The 19,372-nt window shown below is 39.8% G+C and overlaps 2 protein-coding genes and 1 long non-coding RNA gene across 5 annotated transcripts; 2 read left to right on the forward strand and 1 right to left on the reverse strand.

The window, feature by feature from the left end:
* Window positions 1–838: 838 nt before the first annotated feature.
* On the forward strand, window positions 839–5,455 carry LOC133491367 (extracellular calcium-sensing receptor-like). Of its 2 annotated transcripts, XM_061802372.1 has the most exons (6): window positions 839–1,037; window positions 1,448–1,754; window positions 2,376–3,215; window positions 4,423–4,653; window positions 4,945–5,068; window positions 5,142–5,455. In XM_061802372.1, the coding sequence occupies exons 1-6, from the start codon at window positions 850–852 to the stop codon at window positions 5,426–5,428; spliced, it is 1,977 nt and encodes a 658-aa protein (XP_061658356.1). In that variant the 5' UTR covers window positions 839–849; the 3' UTR covers window positions 5,429–5,455. The 2 variants fall into 2 exon arrangements, with proteins under 2 accessions (XP_061658356.1, XP_061658357.1); XM_061802373.1 differs by lacking the exon at window positions 839–1,037 and having other exon boundaries at window positions 1,499–1,754; window positions 2,381–3,215.
* Window positions 5,456–5,596: 141 nt separating this feature from the next.
* LOC133491371 (uncharacterized) lies at window positions 5,597–11,680 on the reverse strand. Its single transcript, XR_009792394.1, has 3 exons — window positions 11,550–11,680; window positions 10,636–10,820; window positions 5,597–5,725 (listed from the first exon to the last, which is right to left on the reverse strand). It is a non-coding gene; the product is annotated as an uncharacterized LOC133491371 (long non-coding RNA).
* LOC133491369 (beta-1,4-galactosyltransferase 4-like) lies at window positions 10,901–17,573 on the forward strand. 2 transcript variants are annotated; one of them, XM_061802378.1, is made up of 9 exons: window positions 10,901–11,715; window positions 11,800–11,944; window positions 12,056–12,490; window positions 13,231–13,463; window positions 13,551–13,738; window positions 13,879–14,001; window positions 14,559–14,663; window positions 14,743–14,912; window positions 16,790–17,573. In XM_061802378.1, the coding sequence occupies exons 3-8, from the start codon at window positions 12,229–12,231 to the stop codon at window positions 14,870–14,872; spliced, it is 1,041 nt and encodes a 346-aa protein (XP_061658362.1). In that variant the 5' UTR covers window positions 10,901–11,715; window positions 11,800–11,944; window positions 12,056–12,228; the 3' UTR covers window positions 14,873–14,912; window positions 16,790–17,573. The 2 variants fall into 2 exon arrangements, with proteins under 2 accessions (XP_061658362.1, XP_061658360.1); XM_061802376.1 differs by having other exon boundaries at window positions 10,904–11,715; window positions 14,743–17,573.
* The last annotated feature ends 1,799 nt before the right edge of the window (window positions 17,574–19,372 follow it).

The following is a 19,372-nucleotide window of genomic DNA, read 5'->3' on the forward strand; positions in this document are numbered from 1 at the left end:
GATGTTAAAAAAGGTATTTTTTATGGTATATTCAATTAAATCAAATATTGTACAATGTCAGGAATAAAAAACACAATACTGCACTCTGTGCATTTGTATGTTCGTGTAAATATTTTGTAAGTATCATGATTTCAATATTAAACTTTCTTTATACATTGTGTGTTTATGCATAGTGCATCCTTTGTCCAACTAGGTCTCAATTGCCCAGGGTTACTTTATTTTTGGGATGCTTGTAAGAGTGAAATGCTGTAAGCTCGACACATGTCAATGTCATGGCTATAGATGATGCATTTTTGTGCGTGCCCAACCAAATTGAAAATTTGAAAAATGGGGAAAACCCTGGATAATGTATATTGTTTGAAGGAGAATTTTGGCAGCAAACACTGTTGAAAAATTCCATCTGTGTTTAAAATACGGAACAGAAATTGTGTCAAATTCGGCAGTGGTTTGAAAAATCTCCCTTTGCTACAAAAACATTCTCTCACAAAGAACAAAAATTGGATGTTAGAATTTGAATTGAGTCTTGCATAGAACGGGAGGAGCGTGGTGACCATTAATTCTTTATCACATCTCTGCCCCAGCATTTTTCCAACAGTATTAGCAAGATGCAGGCAGGCTGCTTTGGCCATTCTCCATGACGACTGGGTTCACTGGCCACAGCATGAGGCTGCAGGAAGACGACTCATTGGAGTGTGACTTCTCTTTCAACGCAACACTTCTTTCTTTTTACACTCAGATATTCTCCCCTGTGTGAACATGAACATCACAAGGCAGCGCAGCGGTCAGACCGATGAGCAAAGTTAAAACTACAGTGTCCTCACTGAAAAAAAGAATATCATCCCCGCAGAAATGATGCAATTTGGTCTGTTTTATTTGCACCTACTTGGATGCACTAGCGTCATGTCCACCTACGGGCCCCATCAACGAGCACAGATGACTGGCGATATTTTGCTCGGAGGCCTCTTCCCCATTCACTTTGGGGTCGCATCTAAAGAACAAGACTTGGCAGCACGGCCTGAGTCCACACAATGTGTCAGGTGACTGATTTTCATTAAATAGGCCACAACATCAAGTATACCTAACCAATCTGATTTATTGAGTAAGAAAGCCGTACCAGAACTCTGTCTTTACAAAGTTAGTAATACTGAGTGTCAACATGCTCATTTCTGAGGTGAGGTACACCCTGGACTGGTCAGCTGTGAGTCAGAGGGCACAGAAACTCGCACATAAACACAAACACAGAAGAGAACGTAAACTGTAAACAGAAGTTCCAGTAGAGATTTAAACTCGGACCTCTTGTCGTGCTTACCAGCCCATGGAGCATAGTTATCTTTCATCTCTCATTACAGCTCTTATAATAGATCTTATTACATTTAGGACATAGAAAACCAAGTGTCTGGTGAGTTTTCAAATTGCAATCCATGTTACTGCATGTTGTGCCCCACAGGTTTAATTTCCGTGGTTTCCGTTGGCTGCAAGCTATGATTTTTGCAATTGATGAGATCAACAACAGCAGCACTCTCCTGCCCAATATCACATTAGGCTATAGGATCTTTGACACATGCAATACAGTGTCAAAGGCACTGGAAGCCACTCTCAGTTTTGTGGCCCAAAATAAGATCGACTCCCTGAATTTGGATGAGTTTTGCAACTGCACTGACCACATCCCGTCGACTATTGCAGTCGTTGGAGCTGCTGGTTCTGCTGTCTCCACAGCAGTGGCAAACTTATTGGGACTGTTTTATATATCACAGGTAAGTGTGTATTTGTACTATAAATATTTATTAGGTATAGAACCACATTTGGAAATTTATATCTGTCCAAGATCAGGATCGGGTGTCAAACTCATTTTTGTCATGAACCATGAAACATCTTAGCAATTTTATGTGGCCCCCATAAGAAAACTATGTGTATCAACTTCTGTGATTCTTGCGAAGATCAATACAAAAATTTCAAATTGTCATGTAATGTCATAAAAATATTAAAATAATGCCAGCATTTTATTTTACAGTAAATGAACAGCTTATTACCCTTGACTTCTGATTTCAACATTGGCTATCCATCAGTTTGGCATGCATCATTTACATCCATTTGGATTTGAAATCAGATTTCATGGAGAATGCAACCAGGAATATATTAAAATGTGTAACTATTATTTCTTTCATGTTGCGATGGGTTTTGGTGAAAAGAATCAGTTAAAATGAAAGCAAATTGCAACTCGTGTATGTACATTTCTTTTCGAAATTGAGAACAATGAAACCATTTTTTGCTGAAGTGAAACACAAAATGCTCACACATGGACTTCATTTTGACACCTGATGATGATGAAGGACATGATCTAAATCTATCAATCCATCCACCATCATGTGTTTCAGATCAGCTATGCATCATCCAGTCGCCTCTTCAGTAACAAGAACCAATACAAATCCTTCATGAGAACCATTCCTTCCGATGACTACCAGGCCACGGCTATGGCAGATGTAATCGAGTACTTCCAGTGGAACTGGGTCATTGCTGTGGCCTCAGATGATGACTACGGACGACCCGGTATAGAAAAGTTTGAGAAAGAGATGGAGGAGAGAGACATCTGCATTCACCTGAATGAACTCATCTCTCAATACATGGAGGACCACGAAATTCAAGGACTAGCCGACAGGATTGAAAACTCCAGTGCCAAAGTCATCGTGGTGTTTGCCAGTGGTCCAGATATCGAGCCTCTAATAAAGGAAATGGTCAGGAGAAACATCACAGATCGTATCTGGATCGCCAGTGAAGCTTGGGCAAGCTCTTCCCTCATTGCTAAACCCGAGTATCTCGATGTGGTGGCAGGCACAGTGGGTTTTGCCCTGAAAGCGGGACACATACCACAGTTTAAAGATTTTCTGCAACAAGTCCAACCAAAGAAAGACGGTCATAATGAATTTGTCAGGGAGTTTTGGGAGGAAACTTTCAACTGTTATCTCAAAGACAGTCCAAGGTTCCAAGAAAGTGACAACGGAAGCAAAAGTTTTAGACCTTTGTGTACTGGTGAGGAAGACGTCACCAGTGTGGAGACACCTTACCTGGACTACACCCACCTTCGTATCTCCTACAATGTGTATGTTGCAGTTTATTCCATTGCAAAAGCCTTACAGGATATCCTCACCTGTACACCTGGACACGGACTTTTTGCAAACAACTCCTGTGCAGACATAAAGAAAATTGAAGCTTGGCAGGTAAAATGTTGTTGCACCTCAGTCAACAAAGCTACAAAATATGTTTAAAGGGCCCCTTCCATCAGAATTCATTTTTCTACTTTCTACTACATTATACATAACATGGGTCGAAATGAGTGTATTCCCATGAGTGTAGTTTGTCCATTGAATGCAAAAGGCCATCTAAAGGATTAGGGTTGCAAAATGAGTGGCTTTAAATTTGTCGAGTGTGACATACAGTAGTTGTGTCAATTAATATTCAAGTGGCTGCCCACTTTGTGGTTGGTAGCCACCCACCCACTCAGTTCAGCTAGACAGCAACAAGCATTTCCAGGTTTTAAGAGAGTGAGTGTATAAATATTATATGTCATGTCATTATCCAAGCTGCCTATCCTCATAAGGGTTGAGGGAAAGCTGGACCCTATCCCAGCTAGCTTTGGGTGAAATGCGGACGACACCCTGAACTGGTCGCCAGTCAGTCATAAAGCAGATATCAACACCATCATTGAGCGGGAATTGATCCCACGCTGCCCACACCAAAGGCACGCGTTTGTGTACCGCGACAACTCCACCATCAGTGACTAAATATATACATTTTATATTTCGTATAAATACTGTATGTTGTGTTTTACAATACTTAACTATATTCATAGTTTAGGATTTTACAGTGATTGAAATAGCCAAGCTTGCATTCATTGATTCCAGTGATGATCATTCAAGCAGGTGCAATTCAAATGAATGACAGTAGATAACAAGCATAGCCAAGAAATAACACCCTCTCTTAATTTTCAGCAACGTTCCCATGAATGTGGCAACAATCCAACACTTGATTAATTGTGCTTCACAGTGATGGGAAGATATTGAAGGCTGCGACGTTGTGTTTTTGCTTGGGCACCACAAGCTTCGAGACACTTGTAGCCACCATATGGAGTAATCAGTGGCAAGCTGTTTTCCAAATTTAATCTGGAAAACATGAGCAATACAATCAGAGCAAAGATATTTACATGTTTCCTAGGAATGACAAGTTTATCCATCGCAAATACCATGGGGCAAAGACCAACTAGATCATCTTGAAAAAGGACATTCTGGGCATTTCCAAACCAAATTATTTTACAACACCAAAAAATATATCAAAGGTTGTAAACATAAAATCATAAAATTGATGGTAGGGGACCCTTAATTACAACCTTTTTTTGTTTGTTTTTTTTTTTTGCTCTTTGGTATACAGGTTCTAAAACAGCTCCGACATCTGAAATATACCAACAGTGCGGGAGAAAAGATGCGTTTTGATGAGAACTTTGACTTGGCAGCAAACTACACAATAATCAACTGGCACAGATCTGCTGAAGATGGTTCTGTGGTGTTTGAGGAGGTTGGATATTATAATATTCATTCAAAGAGGGGAGCCAAGCTGGTCATTGACAAGACAAAGATCCTCTGGAATGGATACTCTATTGAGGTACAATGCAATGTTTTGTCCGGGTTAGTTTTAAAAAGTTTCACTTCAGTCTGGAACAGAAATACCAGATCTGGTTTATGTTTTTACACAGGGCTATGTAAGAAGAATAGCGTGATAATTAACAGTGTGACACACATTTGCCTCTTTCACACTGGCCATGACCAGAAATGGGATTAACAGTACTCTATCGAAAATGGATGTACGGCTGAATAAATGTCTGGATGTCACCTTTCATTGATAACAATTGTGCCCCCTTTCTTAGACAACATGTGTCTGTTTCTAATCTGTTAGGTTCCATTCTCCAATTGCAGCGAGGATTGTGAACCGGGCACCAGGAAGGGCATCCTAGACAGTATGCCCACTTGTTGCTTTGAATGCACTGAGTGCTCAGATGGAGAGTTCAGTAACCACAAAGGTATGCTGATGAGCAGATGTTTATGTTCCTCTCTTGAAAAATCATTCTCATGCTCATCACATTTTGCACACAGATTCCAGCATTTGCACCAAATGTCCCAATAACTCCTGGTCCAGTGGGAACCACACCTTGTGCTTTTTAAAGGAAATTGAGTTTCTGTCCTGGAATGAACCATTTGGGATAGCTTTGGCCATATGTGCAGTACTTGGTGTTGTCTTGACAGCTGTTGTCATAGGAGTGTTCGTCAAATTCCGCAACACCCCCATAGTGAAGGCCACAAACCGAGAGTTGTCCTACTTGCTCCTCTTCTCGCTTATCTGTTGTTTCTCCAGCTCACTTATCTTATCCCGCTTACTTTAGTACTTACGGGAAGTTTGTTTCGGCAGTGGAGGTCATTGCGATTCTGGCGTCCAGCTTCGGGATGCTGGCGTGTATTTTTTTCAACAAGGTCTACATCATCCTATTTAACTCCTCCAGGAAGACAATAGAGGAAGTCAGGTGCAGTACGGCAGCCCATGCCTTCAAAGTGGCTGCCAAGGCCACACTGAAACAGGGCACGGTGTCCAGAAAAAAGTCAGGTAGCGTCGGACGATCATCCTCCTCCTCCCCGTCATCCTCCATCAGCCTCAAGACGAACGCTGACGGTGGCGAGACAACCTATGGAAGGAACAAGCCAAGAGTGAGCTTTGGTAGCGGGACAGTCAAGTTGTCTTTCAGCTTTGAGGAGTCGAGAAGGAGTTCTTTAATGTGATTTCTTACCTCTCAGTTACACCTTTTGTTTTTGGGGACTTTAAAAAGGAATGAAATCCCCCCCAAAACACCGACCCATCAAATACTTGTCATTGTGTGCTTAATGCATATTTTGTATTAAAACATTATTTTAAAAAAAAATTATTTTGGTGTGGTGCTTATATCTTAGGTGGTCTGTCATACAATCTCCCAAGGATCAATCTATCATGTTATTGAACTTGACATATTCCAGTGCTAGCTAAGGTACATATTTTACATTTGAAAAATCACACAGCCTACCACCAAACAAAATTATCACCAAAAAAACAAAACTTTATGTGGAATCTGTGTGGCGGCATGGTGGATCAGCTGCTAAAACGTTGGCCTCACAGTTCTGAGGTCCCGAGTTCAATCCCAGACCTGCCTGTGTGGAGTTTGCATGTTCTCCTTGTGCCTGCGCGGGATTCCTCCGGGCACTGTGGTTTCCTCCCACATTCCAAATACATGCAACATTAATTGGACACTCAAAATTGCCCCAAGGTGTGATTGTGAGCATGGCTGTTTGTGTCTGTGTGCCCTGCGATTAGCTGGCAACCAGTTCAGCCTTCTGCCCGTTGACAGCTGGGATAGGCTCCAGCACTCTCTGCGACCCCCGTGAAGATCAGCGGTGGAGAACATGGATGGATGGATGGATGGAATCTGGGTCTGTGAAATTGAGAACAAAGTTGCATGCAGGTAGAGCTATAGGTGGATACACAGGTTAATTGTACCTCCGCCATCTAGTGGAAGAACATTAAATTCTTCTCCCTGCCACTATACATTGTCAGCATAGAATAGATTGAAAAAGTAAATAACATTTCTACTACATTGTTTCGGGTATGGTGAGAACATGCAAACTCCACACAAGTGAGGCTGGATTTAAATCCACGTCCTCAGAAATGTGAGGTAGATCTCCTAACCAGTTGTTCACTGTGACATCCAAATATTCACATTTTTATTGCAACTATTTATTAAAGGCCCAGCTAGAGAGAACTTCCAGTACTTATCACAAGTGTGTGACAAGAACAAACAGCGCAGAAGTGCCTGACATGCAAATGCTATTCAGACAACAAACCTACAGTATAAACAGCCTTAATGTCTAGGGGGGAGAAAAAGGGATCAGGATCACCTTCAAGGATGGAATTATTTGTTTCAAACCACTGAGCCAATTGTCAAGAGAACAAAGTGGGCTTATTTCCTTTGCGATGGACACATGAAGCTTTTTTTGTCCTGTCTTTTTTTTTCTGCAGTAAAATAAAGCCTAAAATTAAACCACCAAACCAACTTATTTATTCCACTGCAATAATCTAAATACTGCAGTTTTATCAGCAGTTTCGAAGATGGGAAGTCATCGTCACAAGGCACAATCATGATCAAAACAGTAGTTAAAATAATTTTTTAAATTTCGTTTCATTTATATACAAAATAATATATATAGAGAGAGAGCTTTCGTTAAACAGCTGAGTAATTTTATTATTATTTTATTTTTTCATTTATTTATTTTTTTTTTGTGGAGTCCTTTAGCCAAAAGGGATGCATGCTGAGATTGTCACGATCAAATTTGACCTAAAGAGGCTGAGAAGCAGCTGGACAACCCTCCAAATAACAAATCTCCAGCCAAGACCAGCATGGTGTTAACATCTGATGTGCAGTGAGCAATGAACTGAAAGGCACTTCGATTTGTCTCAGACATTACAACTGATTGTATTAGCAGTGTTTCACCAATTGACCCCCTCCGTACAGGGCACTTAACCACGCCTCCTCACCCCATGTGTGCTAACCTCAGACAAACAATTAGCAAAAATGGCGGCGCAGGAAGAAAAGACGGGAGCGAAATTGTCCGATTTACCAGCTGATTTCTCACTCACATTCTTAGCGAATAGTGAAATATCGTTGAAGAGCAGACAGCAGGGCTTCAAGTATTTCAGCGAGGGGTATTTTAATGGTATTTCCATGCTTATCGACGGCGAAACCATCGATATTAGCGCGAGATCTTTCCGGAGTCAGAGGAAGACCGAGAAGCAATATATATATTATAACCCAAAGAAGAATTCGTCATTGACAGTTTCCTATTTTTGTGTTACATATCACACTTGTGTGCAGAATCTGTAAGCGTATCTGTATAGCCGTTTGTGAACCGCCGTATGAAGGAAAAGAAGAAGGCGAGGCTTGATTTACGAGTTGTTTCTCTCGTTTTCTTTGTGTAACGTCACGCGCTCCCCTCAATAATTATTCTTGAATTAGTGCCGAACCCACGTAAGTCCCGACCGAGTACAACAATCACTACTTTAGTGACCTTAAACATCCTTCCTTCAGTCTTGGTGTCTCGGTGCACATCGAAGGCTTTTAGGACTCGCTAGTCCAGTTTAGCTTAGCTCAACGCCAACAAAGAGACACGTTTGTGCAGTCAGATCCTCGCAAAGTATCGCTCAACACAGATCAAGTGTGTCAATCATTTACACGTAGCTATGTTATGCCAGCGAAGAACTGCTAATTAATTTATATGAGACATGTATTGAAAATCAAAAATAGGGCTTACCTTCGTGCAAACATATCTGTTCCGGTTGATTTTAGATGGATTCAGTTGATCGTGCGATCTTCCACAAAGTTTGATCCATCGAAGACATTTTTCGTACTCGGTCTTCTGTTCTGGTTGATATTAGATGGATTCAGTTGATGATGCCGTCTTCCACAAAGTTTGATCCATCGAAGACATTTTTCGTACTCTGTCTTCAGTTTTGGAAAGGGTACAAATTGAACTCCACCACCTAGCCTTTCAGGATACCTGTTGTCACTATTATAATGTCCGTGACTACACCTCTTAACCATATCTATTGTTAAAGAACCCAAATACGCGATAAAACCCAAACAAAAGCTATACTGGACCATACAACACTGTCTAAGGAATGTGCGGGTCCCAAAAAAGGGCGTGGTTTATGCAGCTCTCTGGCCTCTGATTGGTCAGCGACGCAGATGACGCAATTTCTAAGGAGGGGTCAATTGCAGGGCACATGGAGACAAACGGCCACACTCACAATCCCACCTCGGGGCAATTGAGAGTGTCCAATTATTGCATGTTTTTTGGAATGTGGGAGGAAACCAGAGTACCCAGAGGAAACCCTCACAGGCACGGGGAGAACATGCAAACTCCACACAGGCGGGTCTGGGATTGAACCTGGCACCTCAGAACTATGAGACCTATGCTTTACCAGCTGAGCCACTGTGCTGCCCGAAACCTTTACGGTTTCTTAAAAAATTTGACCTCCAGCTTTTGACTGAATTTCATTTAAAAAAGTGTTGAGGAGTCCATTCGATATAACACTCATAAACTCATCTCCACTCCTCCCACGGTTACCTTGGAAAAGTAATTTAGTTACGTTACTGATTACGTGATTTTAAAAGTAACTAAGTTAGAAAAGAAAATGAGCTTTGAACTTACTTTGAGCGGCTGCCAAATGGTAGGAATACCACTTATCCACACTTCAAAAAAAGCCTTAGCTTAACTGTACCCATTACTTGGTAATGTATGCCAGACAAGTTACATCTATCAATAACTTCAATATTAATGTTAATTCACAAACTTTGTGCAGAGTTGACATGACAAACAGTACAGTAAGTACCTAAACATAAACAAACACACTATTCTCCATACACTTTTCTAAAAACGTTTAATAGGTAGTTGGTTGTCGATAGTGGTCCCTGAAGGCAACTCTGGGTGTGCATTTGTGTGTACGTGAATGTAAATGTGAAAGTGAGTGGCAGTTTGATATTCGGGGCATACAAACGGACACATGGACAATTTTGCTCCCACTGCTGTAATTTTGATGCAAATAGCGAGAAAAGGTGATAACATTGCACAGCTGTTTAAGTACCAAAGCTGTGAGGGATTGACAGTGGGAAGAAGCACTTACTTAGGAGACGTCAATCAGGCAATGAACTAAAAGGCATTTCGATTTGTCTCAGACATTACAAGTGATTGTATTAGCAGTGTTTAACCAATTAATTAGCTGCTAAAATACTCCACTTTTTCCCATGGCGTATTGAGAAAAATGACTTCTAATAACATTCTGGGTCAATCAGTTCTTCAGGCCTTGGATTTAATAATATGTGTACATATTAAGTACTCAAAAATTGACAGACTTTTATTTTTAAAAAGAATACATCTGTAGGACATCACTAACGTGTATGGTGATCATTGAAATTATGTAGAGCCAAGACCTCATGATGAGAAAAATAACACAGAATTTGTAAAAGTTGCCCATAGTTCGGCATGCACAGGTTGTGGTAATATTTGTAGACAATGTGACAAAGAATCTACAAAGCCTGTTGTTTACTGTATGATGGCCAATCTCGAGTCTTATACCTACTATAGTAACTGAAAACCACACCATACCATACCATACCAAACTATTTTATGTGAACGCTAATGGAGGCCAGATGTTGATACTCTACTCACCAAACAAGATTAATCAGGATTCATTATCTTTACAGGTTAACTAAATTTGACTGGCTGTAAACCTTTGAATGGACATGTTCATCTCTTTAGTGTTTTGGTACTTTTTGCAGAACTTGCTGTTCTCGGGAGCTGAACAGCAAATTTCACAACAGGGACTTCCACTTTTATGCCTTTCTTCCAGTCTCTCTTTTGCAACCTGCTGATGACACTCGATCACAATTTTTTTTATGATTATTTTTTTCCTCTTTGGAGCTTTCCTTTCTTTTCCAATCCAAGTGAGATAACTCAGAAGTGCTGGGGACACGAACAATAACAATAGCTAATTTCCCACATCCTGTCCTACCTGGCCCTTTACTCTCCTCTCGGATCTTGTCCTGTTTGTGAGTTGTCTCATGTCCTCAATGGGTGCCCCCAAAGAAAATGCAATTTGATTGTGTAACATTGCTTGTCGTCAAATATCAAGACTATGTAACTATTGTTCTGCTGTGGTTTGCACACCAATTCCCCTTTTCTGTCCAGTCAATCGGTCTGCAGAGGAAAAAGAAAAAAAAGTAGTGTAGTATACTGTACTGCAATGATTCTCAATGTGGAGTATGATTACCACTAGTGGTACACAAACGGCCTCAGGTCTTGAGTGATAGAATCACTGCCTGAGTTCAGTTCAGTTGTATTTAACTTTAAATCTGAGTACATTCACATCTAATTATTAAGAACTTAGTTTTTTTAAACATTTAAGTGTATGTTTAATCCATCAAATCTGGAGCGTGACATGCTATTTTATGTATTTTAATGTTGGGCAATATGATGGTAATTGGAGAGCTGACTACAACTCTATGCAAAACGTTTGCGAATAACTGGACCACTGTACTATATATCGAAATATGAAATGTGAACAATTTTAAATGCTGCACTTTTATTATGGAAGCCCCATCCAGGATACTGTCCATGTATTTGCGTTGACTTGATAGCAGGAGAAGTGGCAACAAAAAGTCTCGTAAAACATAGGACGGGCCAGGTTGCTTTTATTGGAACACAAAGCGACGCTTTTAATGTCCCGCGGGCTGTCCAGACTGACCACATTTGAAGCAAATTGCTCTTTCTTCAGCTAACGTTAGCCAGCTAGACAGAAAGGGAGAAGCTACCAGTGAAGTGGGCAACTTGTAATGGAGGTAACGATGTGCGGTTTGTGTGCAAACATGGGGAGCATCCGGGTGGAGGAGGACATGTCGAATTTCTGAGCGGTGAACGGACACTTACTTGTACGTGTGTCCCTTTTCTTCTTGCCGTGATGACAAATGTTGTGTAATGCTGTACGACTGTCGTGCTAAGTTGAGATGCTGCTCGGAGCTAGCCAATGCTACTTCCACTTGTCCTCGAAAGATGCTGACTTCGAGGAAAAACAAGCATTACTAGGGCATTTCAAGTAAGTTTTGTAGTGCAAATAATATATATATATATCGATGAGATCTAATTTATAACTGAATCAAACCGACGTTTTTAATTTCAGGGTGCAACAATTGACAACTCCATCCATCCATTTTTTTAGCTCCATCCAGTTAGCGTTAATGTCAATGTTGTCAATGGCAAAACATGAATGGAGACTAATGGACTTATGATTGATGCGTCAACTCGTTGTTTCAACACTGACTGTGGTGAGCTGTATTTTTTTTTTTTTATTTTTTATGACCTAACAAACTTGTTTGCACTGTGAACTAATATATGCTCTCTCTCTCTCTCTCCACCCCCACCCCCCTCTCTCACAGGTGATATGTTTTCGTATCACAGATGCTTCATTTAATGCTACAACTTCAGATGTTAAACCCAATACTGAACCAGATGGTAGAAACTGTAAAGCAGCGACGTGTTTCATTGTCATGGGCTGACTGCACAGAGGACATGTTTTAAACTAGAAGAGGGAGCGCACCATCACACAGCCATGGGCATTTGTTCATCTGCTTGCAAGCTGTTGCGCAGGGTGAAGTACGTTTTCCTGATCCTTCTGTCCCTGTCCGTGCTGGCATGGATTTCAATATTCTCAGGTGGCAACCTAAAATCAACACTAGTCCCGTCAGCGCCAACACAGCCTTTCATTAAAGGAGAGGGCACTCAAGTTGTGACAAACTTGGGGACTTCAGCACCCTTTCACTTAATTACCTCAACGCCATTACAAGAATGTCCGAAGGAGTCGCCACTGCTACGTGAGTGAACGCCCGCATTTTATAAACAGGTGTAAAATATACCTGTAAGGTGTTTTATTTGCTTAAAACCAACACTGGGTGTTCACAATACGCTAATTCTGATGAGATGCTTTAGTTACCTGATTTATGACCATTGTGAAATTAATAGACTCCTGCCAGTGTCAATCAAACCTGAAATATATTATTTTTTATAAATGCAGAATTCTCTATATAGATGCCTACAGTGTTATGCAGTCTCGTTTTATTGTGGAGCTACCTAGCGTATAGGGGCCTAAAGTAATTTGTGTTTTTCCTACAGGGCCTGGGTGTTGGCTAATATCAATATCATATAGGCTCATAAATAAGGCATACTTGTAAATTGTGGAACTAAATACTGTAAAGAAAAAAAAAAAGGGACATGTAGAACCTCGAAAGGTTGAATGGAATCCATTCCAGGACACTGGTTAGCTGCTATCAAAACATTTTAATATTAATTTAAATTGATCTGTTTTATCATGTATTAAAAATCTTAAGTAACTAACTTAAGTTGATGACAAATGCACACACAAATCGCTCAGGTAATGTTAATGCTAGGATATCCTTGTTATTCTAACGCTCCCTGTTTGATATAGTTATGGCCGGTCCTTCTTTTGTCATCAGTGTCACAAAAAGCCAAAGAAAAATGAAATGCACAAACTAAGCTTTCATAATCTACGCTGAGGCATAATGTGACTCTTGGTGAATGCATTCGAATTTGACAGAAGGTGCAGTGAAGCTGAACTTTCAGCCCTCCCTGAAACTGAAGGAGGTGGAGGATGAGAACAAGCAGGTGACTGAAGGCCAGTATCAGCCTTCCTCCTGCAGGGCCAGACAGAGTGTGGCCATCCTCATTCCCCATCGCAACCGAGAGCGACACCTCCTCTACCTACTGCATCACCTGCACCCCTTCCTACAGAGGCAACAACTCCACTATGCCGTTTATGTTGTACAGCAGGTTCTTATCAGTGCGGTCAAATCAAATGATGCCGTGCAATTATTTTGTGTTGTGTTCTAATTTCATTATCACTTCTGGTTTTAAAAGGCCGGTGATGCCACTTTCAACCGTGCCAAATTACTGAATGTGGGTTTCTTAGAGGCACTCAAAGACTACAGTTGGGACTGTTTCATTTTCCATGATGTGGACCTGGTTCCTGAAAATGATCACAATCTCTACATTTGTGATTCGCAACCCAAACACCTGGTGGTTGGCCGGAATGCCACCGGATACAAGTAAGTTCCTGACAAAGACTTATTTCCTGTACACCATGTGTGAAACAGCTGACGCCTGTCTGATATTAGTGAGTTATTGCCAATGTTATGATAATCTTAAAATACTCGGGGTCTAAAAAGAATGCGTTTCCTCTTGTCAGGCTGCATTACAAAGGCTACTTCGGAGGAGTCACGGCGATGAGCAGAGAGCAGTTCCGTAAAGTGAACGGATTTTCAAACACCTACTGGGGTTGGGGTGGAGAAGACGATGACCTTCGCATCAGGTGAAAGAGGAAACAGACCCTGAAAACTCTTTTTAAGATGCTTCACATGTTTGTTTATTTTTTTAAACATGAATTTTTATAACAAGCAGGATAGTTCAGTGGGGCTTGGTTACGTAATTTAAATCCCAAACCCATGTTGATGACATCTCAATCGTATGACAAAATTGTAACCCCAACAATAACTTTGAATAAATAATGTATGTGACACCTCTAAACAAAGAACACCTATCAGGGGAGGTACTTGTACCACACTTTGGAAACCATTAATCTTGGTGAATGTATTAATAAACTTTCAGGAAGGGAAGTTTACATATTACCTGCAACCTCTGACTTTTTATTTTAATGGACTAAATCAACTGCAGTTTTCTAAAACTAAACTAAAAATTAGTTTGACAAAATTTTGACAAAACTAAACAGGATTTTCATTGAAAGGCTAACTCTAAGTTAAAATTTGCTGTCAAAATTAACACTGGCAAGACGTGATGCAATACTGAACATTTAGGTACTGGTCACAAGATTTTGTAGTCAAAACATCCCCTAAAAATATGGCTTGTATTGGTGGAGTTGCAGAAAATGAAGATTGTGCGACCACCTGCTGCCGTAGCACGCTACACAATGGTGTTTCACAAACGGGACAGCGGCAATGAAGTCAACAAGGACAGGTCGGTAATTTGTCATTGTCGTTGTCTGACAGCAATGTCTAATTTACCCAATTGTTTTTCTTTTTTTGCGCCTACTCAGGATGAAACTGTTAAGACGAACCACACTAGTTTGGAAAAAGGACGGGTTGAACAGCTGCAAATATCAGACCATGTCAGTGGAGAGATTGCCGCTCTATGTCAATGTCACCGTAGATATTGGGAAGCCGTAGAGCTGACACTTCAAATAAGCTCTGCTCTCTTTAAAGACAGGTGAAAAAAGTATTACCTGACATTGTGAGTTAGACATCATACAGTATAACGCAGGCGAGTGCAGTTCACTTACGAAGACGCAGAAGTGAAAGCTCAAATGTGTTCAAATATGCAATAAATTCACTTCGCGATCTTAAAAGTTGTTTCTGTTTGGCAATGCAACTGATCAAAAAGATATAAGCCTCTAACATTCTTGTTCAGCTCCACATTTGTCGAACAACACATGTCCAAGGCCCCTCGTTGTACAGTTCAATTATTGTCCAAATGTTGTTTATGCATTCCTTTTATTCATCTCATTTGTTAAGGTATGTCGAGTTTGTGTCCATCCTGTATTCAGGACTGCGTAAGTTTTCAGGTACTCAGTGATGAAAGTCCTCCGGATTTTCCCGGAATTCCAGATTTTTAAATTTTCATGAAAATTGCTCTGGAAAATTGAGGAAACATTGGACGAACATTCGTTTGAGTTCGTTGTTTTGCTTTCACGAGCGTAGCCATGTTGAGGCAATGACACGAGTAACAGTAACGGCCCTCCCCTCACATTCTCTCAAGACGTCGCTTATTTTGTGTGGTCTTGACATTAATTTACGTGTTTATTTCAAAAACATTGTTCACTAAACAACCCTGCTTCAAAACAACCGGTATTCACCCGGAAACAGGAAATGCAAGTTAACCGTACTGAGCATGTACGAAAGCGCATGTTCAGAACTGCTTTAACGTCGAAAGTCATCAACATCATGAGCCATGTCAAAGGAAATTCAGTTATACCAGGCAGGAGTGCTCTTTGCGTCGATCGCGAGGCAGTGTGACGGCGTAAAACAAATCCCAAAAAAAAACAACATTAGACTATCATCCACCTCGTCGCTTGATTCAGGTGTGGCCAATACGTCGAGTGCATGCACCATAAAGGCGCGTTCTAGCAAGCCGGCTTCCTATTTACGGCAGTTCCGTGATGCGTGCCCCCCCCCCCCAACAATACGTCACGATTGCCGACAGGAATGTTCGTTCCAATGTATCGTGAGCTTGTTGCCACAAACGCCGATTATGTTGAAGTAAACTTTCAGAATTTTCAAAACATTGCGGGTATAAACCATTCGTGTTTATTCCTTGACAGGCCAGTGCATTTACATTTTCTTCAGATAAAGTTTGTCGGATCAAGAATTTTTATTGATGAAAAATTTAAATACCGTTTTATATCCTGTTCTACTAATATCATTTGAAATTGGAAATGATCATTTCTGAGTTTTAAATTTTTTTTTTCTGTTTTAGTTACGTACTTGTTTATTTTATTTTTAATTTACAGTTATGTTATATTAATCCAGTAAGTTATTTTAAGGTCATCCCAAATCACACCCGCAACTTTATCTGCGAGCATGACTGACCACACCCATACATTTTTCAAATGTGACTGTGTGTATCAAAATATTAAAGGCAACTGATGATACTATTTGTATTACTAGATCTATATCTAAGATAGTGAGAAATGTGGTCGAGTGCAACGCGACGTAACAAGTTTGCCGCTTAAACGTTAATAGTTAATACTACAGATCAACTCCTTTAACATGTTTTGCTGTACAGTGTAGAAATTCTAGGATATATTTTCGTGTATATTCTATATCTATACTATATTATGTATAATGTGAGGAAAAGGACAATTTTAGATATCTTTTTACTGAATAGTTCACTTAATTCATTTGTCTTGAGATAAACTCGCATATTTTAATGACAAATGTGATTTTATGCTATCCAGTGATAGGGACATGGGGGACAAAAAAATCTGGGCTTGGCCCTTGGGGAACTTCTGCCCAATTTTTTTTTTTTTTTTTTTGGTCAGGACTAAGAAATTTTACTTTCAATTTTTGTCTGAATTTTGTTCACAGATATCGCCAGAATGCACCACAGCCATCCATTTTAAAAAGAAAAAATTCCCGGGGGTGCCCTCAGACCCCCCTCGTGCTTGCATTTGTATTTTCAGGAATTTTCACGAAAGTCTATTTTCATCTCTAAGTACTGAACGTGAATCATCAAATTATTTTCTTTCTTTTTTCCAAAGATTGCACTTTTTGATCCTTCATCTACATATTTTTTTCAAATACACATTTCTCAACATATCCATAACCAAATGTCTGAGTGAACTCATTAATGTTACGAGTAAAAACATGAAGTAGCAAGAAGTGAACTCTGGTCCTCCTGCGGTATGTTTTGCAATACCTGCTGGCCAGAAGACGAAGCCTTGATGTTATTGCAAGACTAAATAGAACAATGCACATGTTTAGTAAAAGTAGCCTCAAAAGTACTGATAGTTTTGGGGGTTTTTTTTAGATGAAATCTAATATATATCTTAAATAGGAGTACTTCATACACTGCTTTAAGAGTCACTTGTTTCAAAACTAAAGAATCTGCCCCTATGTAATTTACAGTATATCATGCAGACTTATCCAAGAATCATGTTTTTTTTTTTAATCAATACAAATGTTCTTGGAAGAGATAAGAAGTGTGCTTCAATTTAGCACATTATTTACAAGTGACATTTTCCAAAGTGTTGTGCATAACGACTCTCTTTGTTAGATTTGGGTGATGCATTGATTCTCTGGCTGTCCTCAAATGAAGATTATCTTGTTAATTACAATTTTTATACTTAAAATAGTCAATGATATGTCTCTGCTGCCTTTTCCTCGAAGATTTTGTCTTGCCAAATGCATTACCCTGAAAAAATTTATTTGTTTTTTACAATATATATTGACAGTGCATTTTCAAATGGGCCTCATTATTATTATCATTATTTGCGGGAAAATGTAATGGGTGGTGGATCAATATTACTTAAACTGTTAAAATGTGACTAATGAAAATAGAGTCTCAGAGTGAGTCAACTGTGCTGGCTCGAAATGAGACCTGGGAGATGCACATATCAATTTCATTCCATCTCGAAAGGGATGTGTGACATCGTGTGTAGTACAACTTGGTAGTTTTGTGTCAGTGTGACCATGAAATGTTTCTTCAATTTAAAGGTTGATTGCAAAGTACTCGAATGACACTTCCAGATGATTTCAGACACATTTCCAATCCTGGATGACCAATGTCGCTACAGGTGTTTCACCTTGAATTTGTGCTTTATAGATACATTATGCAATGCAATTCACTATATGAGAATGTTATTAATGTTTGGGTTTGTTTTTTTTTTAATATCCATGTGAATGGCATCGAGTTTGGGAAAAGACTGAATATGATACATTCGAGAGGGGAAATGTTGAATAAACTATTATTTTCATATTGTCACATGATCTATTGTGGTGGTGTCATTGATGGTAAATTTAGCCACAAGTAACGGGTTTGAAACCTGATTACACAAAACAAAAAGCTTTTTAGTTTGGAACAATTGACTTAGTGATTGCAGTGCGTGCATTTGGCCACTGGACGGCAGAAGTAACAAAGGTTGCCTTAACTGTAATTTGGCGACATTTTCTGTACCACTGACTCAAATCCTAAATTTACCCACTTCTGCATTTTACAAACGTAGGTAAAAATAAGTAAGTGCCGTTACAAATGGCAGTCAAATCAGGCCTCTCGGGATATTTATTCGTGTGGGAGAGCTCCAGTATTGCATGTTCGTAACATGATGATGACATTATCTTGTCTCGTCCTTTGTTTCTGGAACAATTTATGTGCATGTGATAATAAATACCGCTGTCAAGGTTTAATTTTTTTGGCAGAAACCAACATATTCACCTGTCCCAATGTAATGCCTTTTCTTTCTTTTAAATTGAATTCCAATTGGAGAGTGCAGAAAGGGAATGTGGCATTAAATACTTTAATATTAATCAATGTTGCTTTGTATTGAAGCTACTGATATAGGCAACCAGTAACAACATTTGGTTCAAATTATGTTCATTTCGTTACCACAGTGGCATGAGACCAGCTAAATACTGTATTAGAGATAGCCCGATGACCAAACCAAACTTATTTAAGATGGAAATTTGGGGTTTTATTAAAAATAATAATAATTTTAAAAATTTGGAAACACGGCCGGTTGCCTCACAATTCTGAGAATTCTGGTTCAAATCTGGCCTGGTCTTTGTGAAATTTGCATGTTCTCCCTTGGTTGCGTGGATTTTTTCGAGGTACTCCGCTTTTCCTCTCACATTGCCAAAATGTGCATGGGAGGTTAATTGAAAGCTCTAATTTGCCCACAGGTCTGAATGTGAGTGGAAATGTTTATGTGCCCTGCGATTGGCTGGCGACCAGCTCACGGTGAACCCCACCCAAAGATGGATGGGGGTAGCCTCCAGCTCACCCGCGACCCTATTGAAGATAAATGCTTAACAAAATGGATGGTTGTGAAAAAAAAAAAAAAAGTTGAAATGTGCCCAATGAAGTATCCACTGTGGCGTTTCTTTTGTGGTAGTTTTACTAGTATCGAGAAACTTGAGGAAAAGCAACCAGTCACTGTTTCCTGGTGTTGGTCT

This window comes from Syngnathoides biaculeatus, chromosome 18 (assembly GCF_019802595.1).
Source record: "Syngnathoides biaculeatus isolate LvHL_M chromosome 18, ASM1980259v1, whole genome shotgun sequence".
Classification (NCBI taxonomy): Eukaryota; Metazoa; Chordata; class Actinopteri; order Syngnathiformes; family Syngnathidae; genus Syngnathoides; species Syngnathoides biaculeatus.

Bases quoted from the DNA above. Each gene is read 5' to 3' on its own strand.
- LOC133491367 (XM_061802372.1), top strand. From the start codon at position 850: ATGATGCAATTTGGTCTGTTTTATTTGCACCTACTTGGATGCACTAGC. The intron at 1,038-1,447 runs GTGACTGATTTT...TGTGCCCCACAG, and splicing joins GAGTCCACACAATGTGTCAG to GTTTAATTTCCGTGGTTTCC. The intron at 3,216-4,422 runs GTAAAATGTTGT...TTTGGTATACAG, and splicing joins AGAAAATTGAAGCTTGGCAG to GTTCTAAAACAGCTCCGACA.
- LOC133491369 (XM_061802378.1), top strand. From the start codon at position 12,229: ATGGGCATTTGTTCATCTGCTTGCAAGCTGTTGCGCAGGGTGAAGTAC. The intron at 12,491-13,230 runs GTGAGTGAACGC...CGAATTTGACAG, and splicing joins GAAGGAGTCGCCACTGCTAC to AAGGTGCAGTGAAGCTGAAC. The intron at 13,464-13,550 runs GTTCTTATCAGT...TGGTTTTAAAAG, and splicing joins CCGTTTATGTTGTACAGCAG to GCCGGTGATGCCACTTTCAA.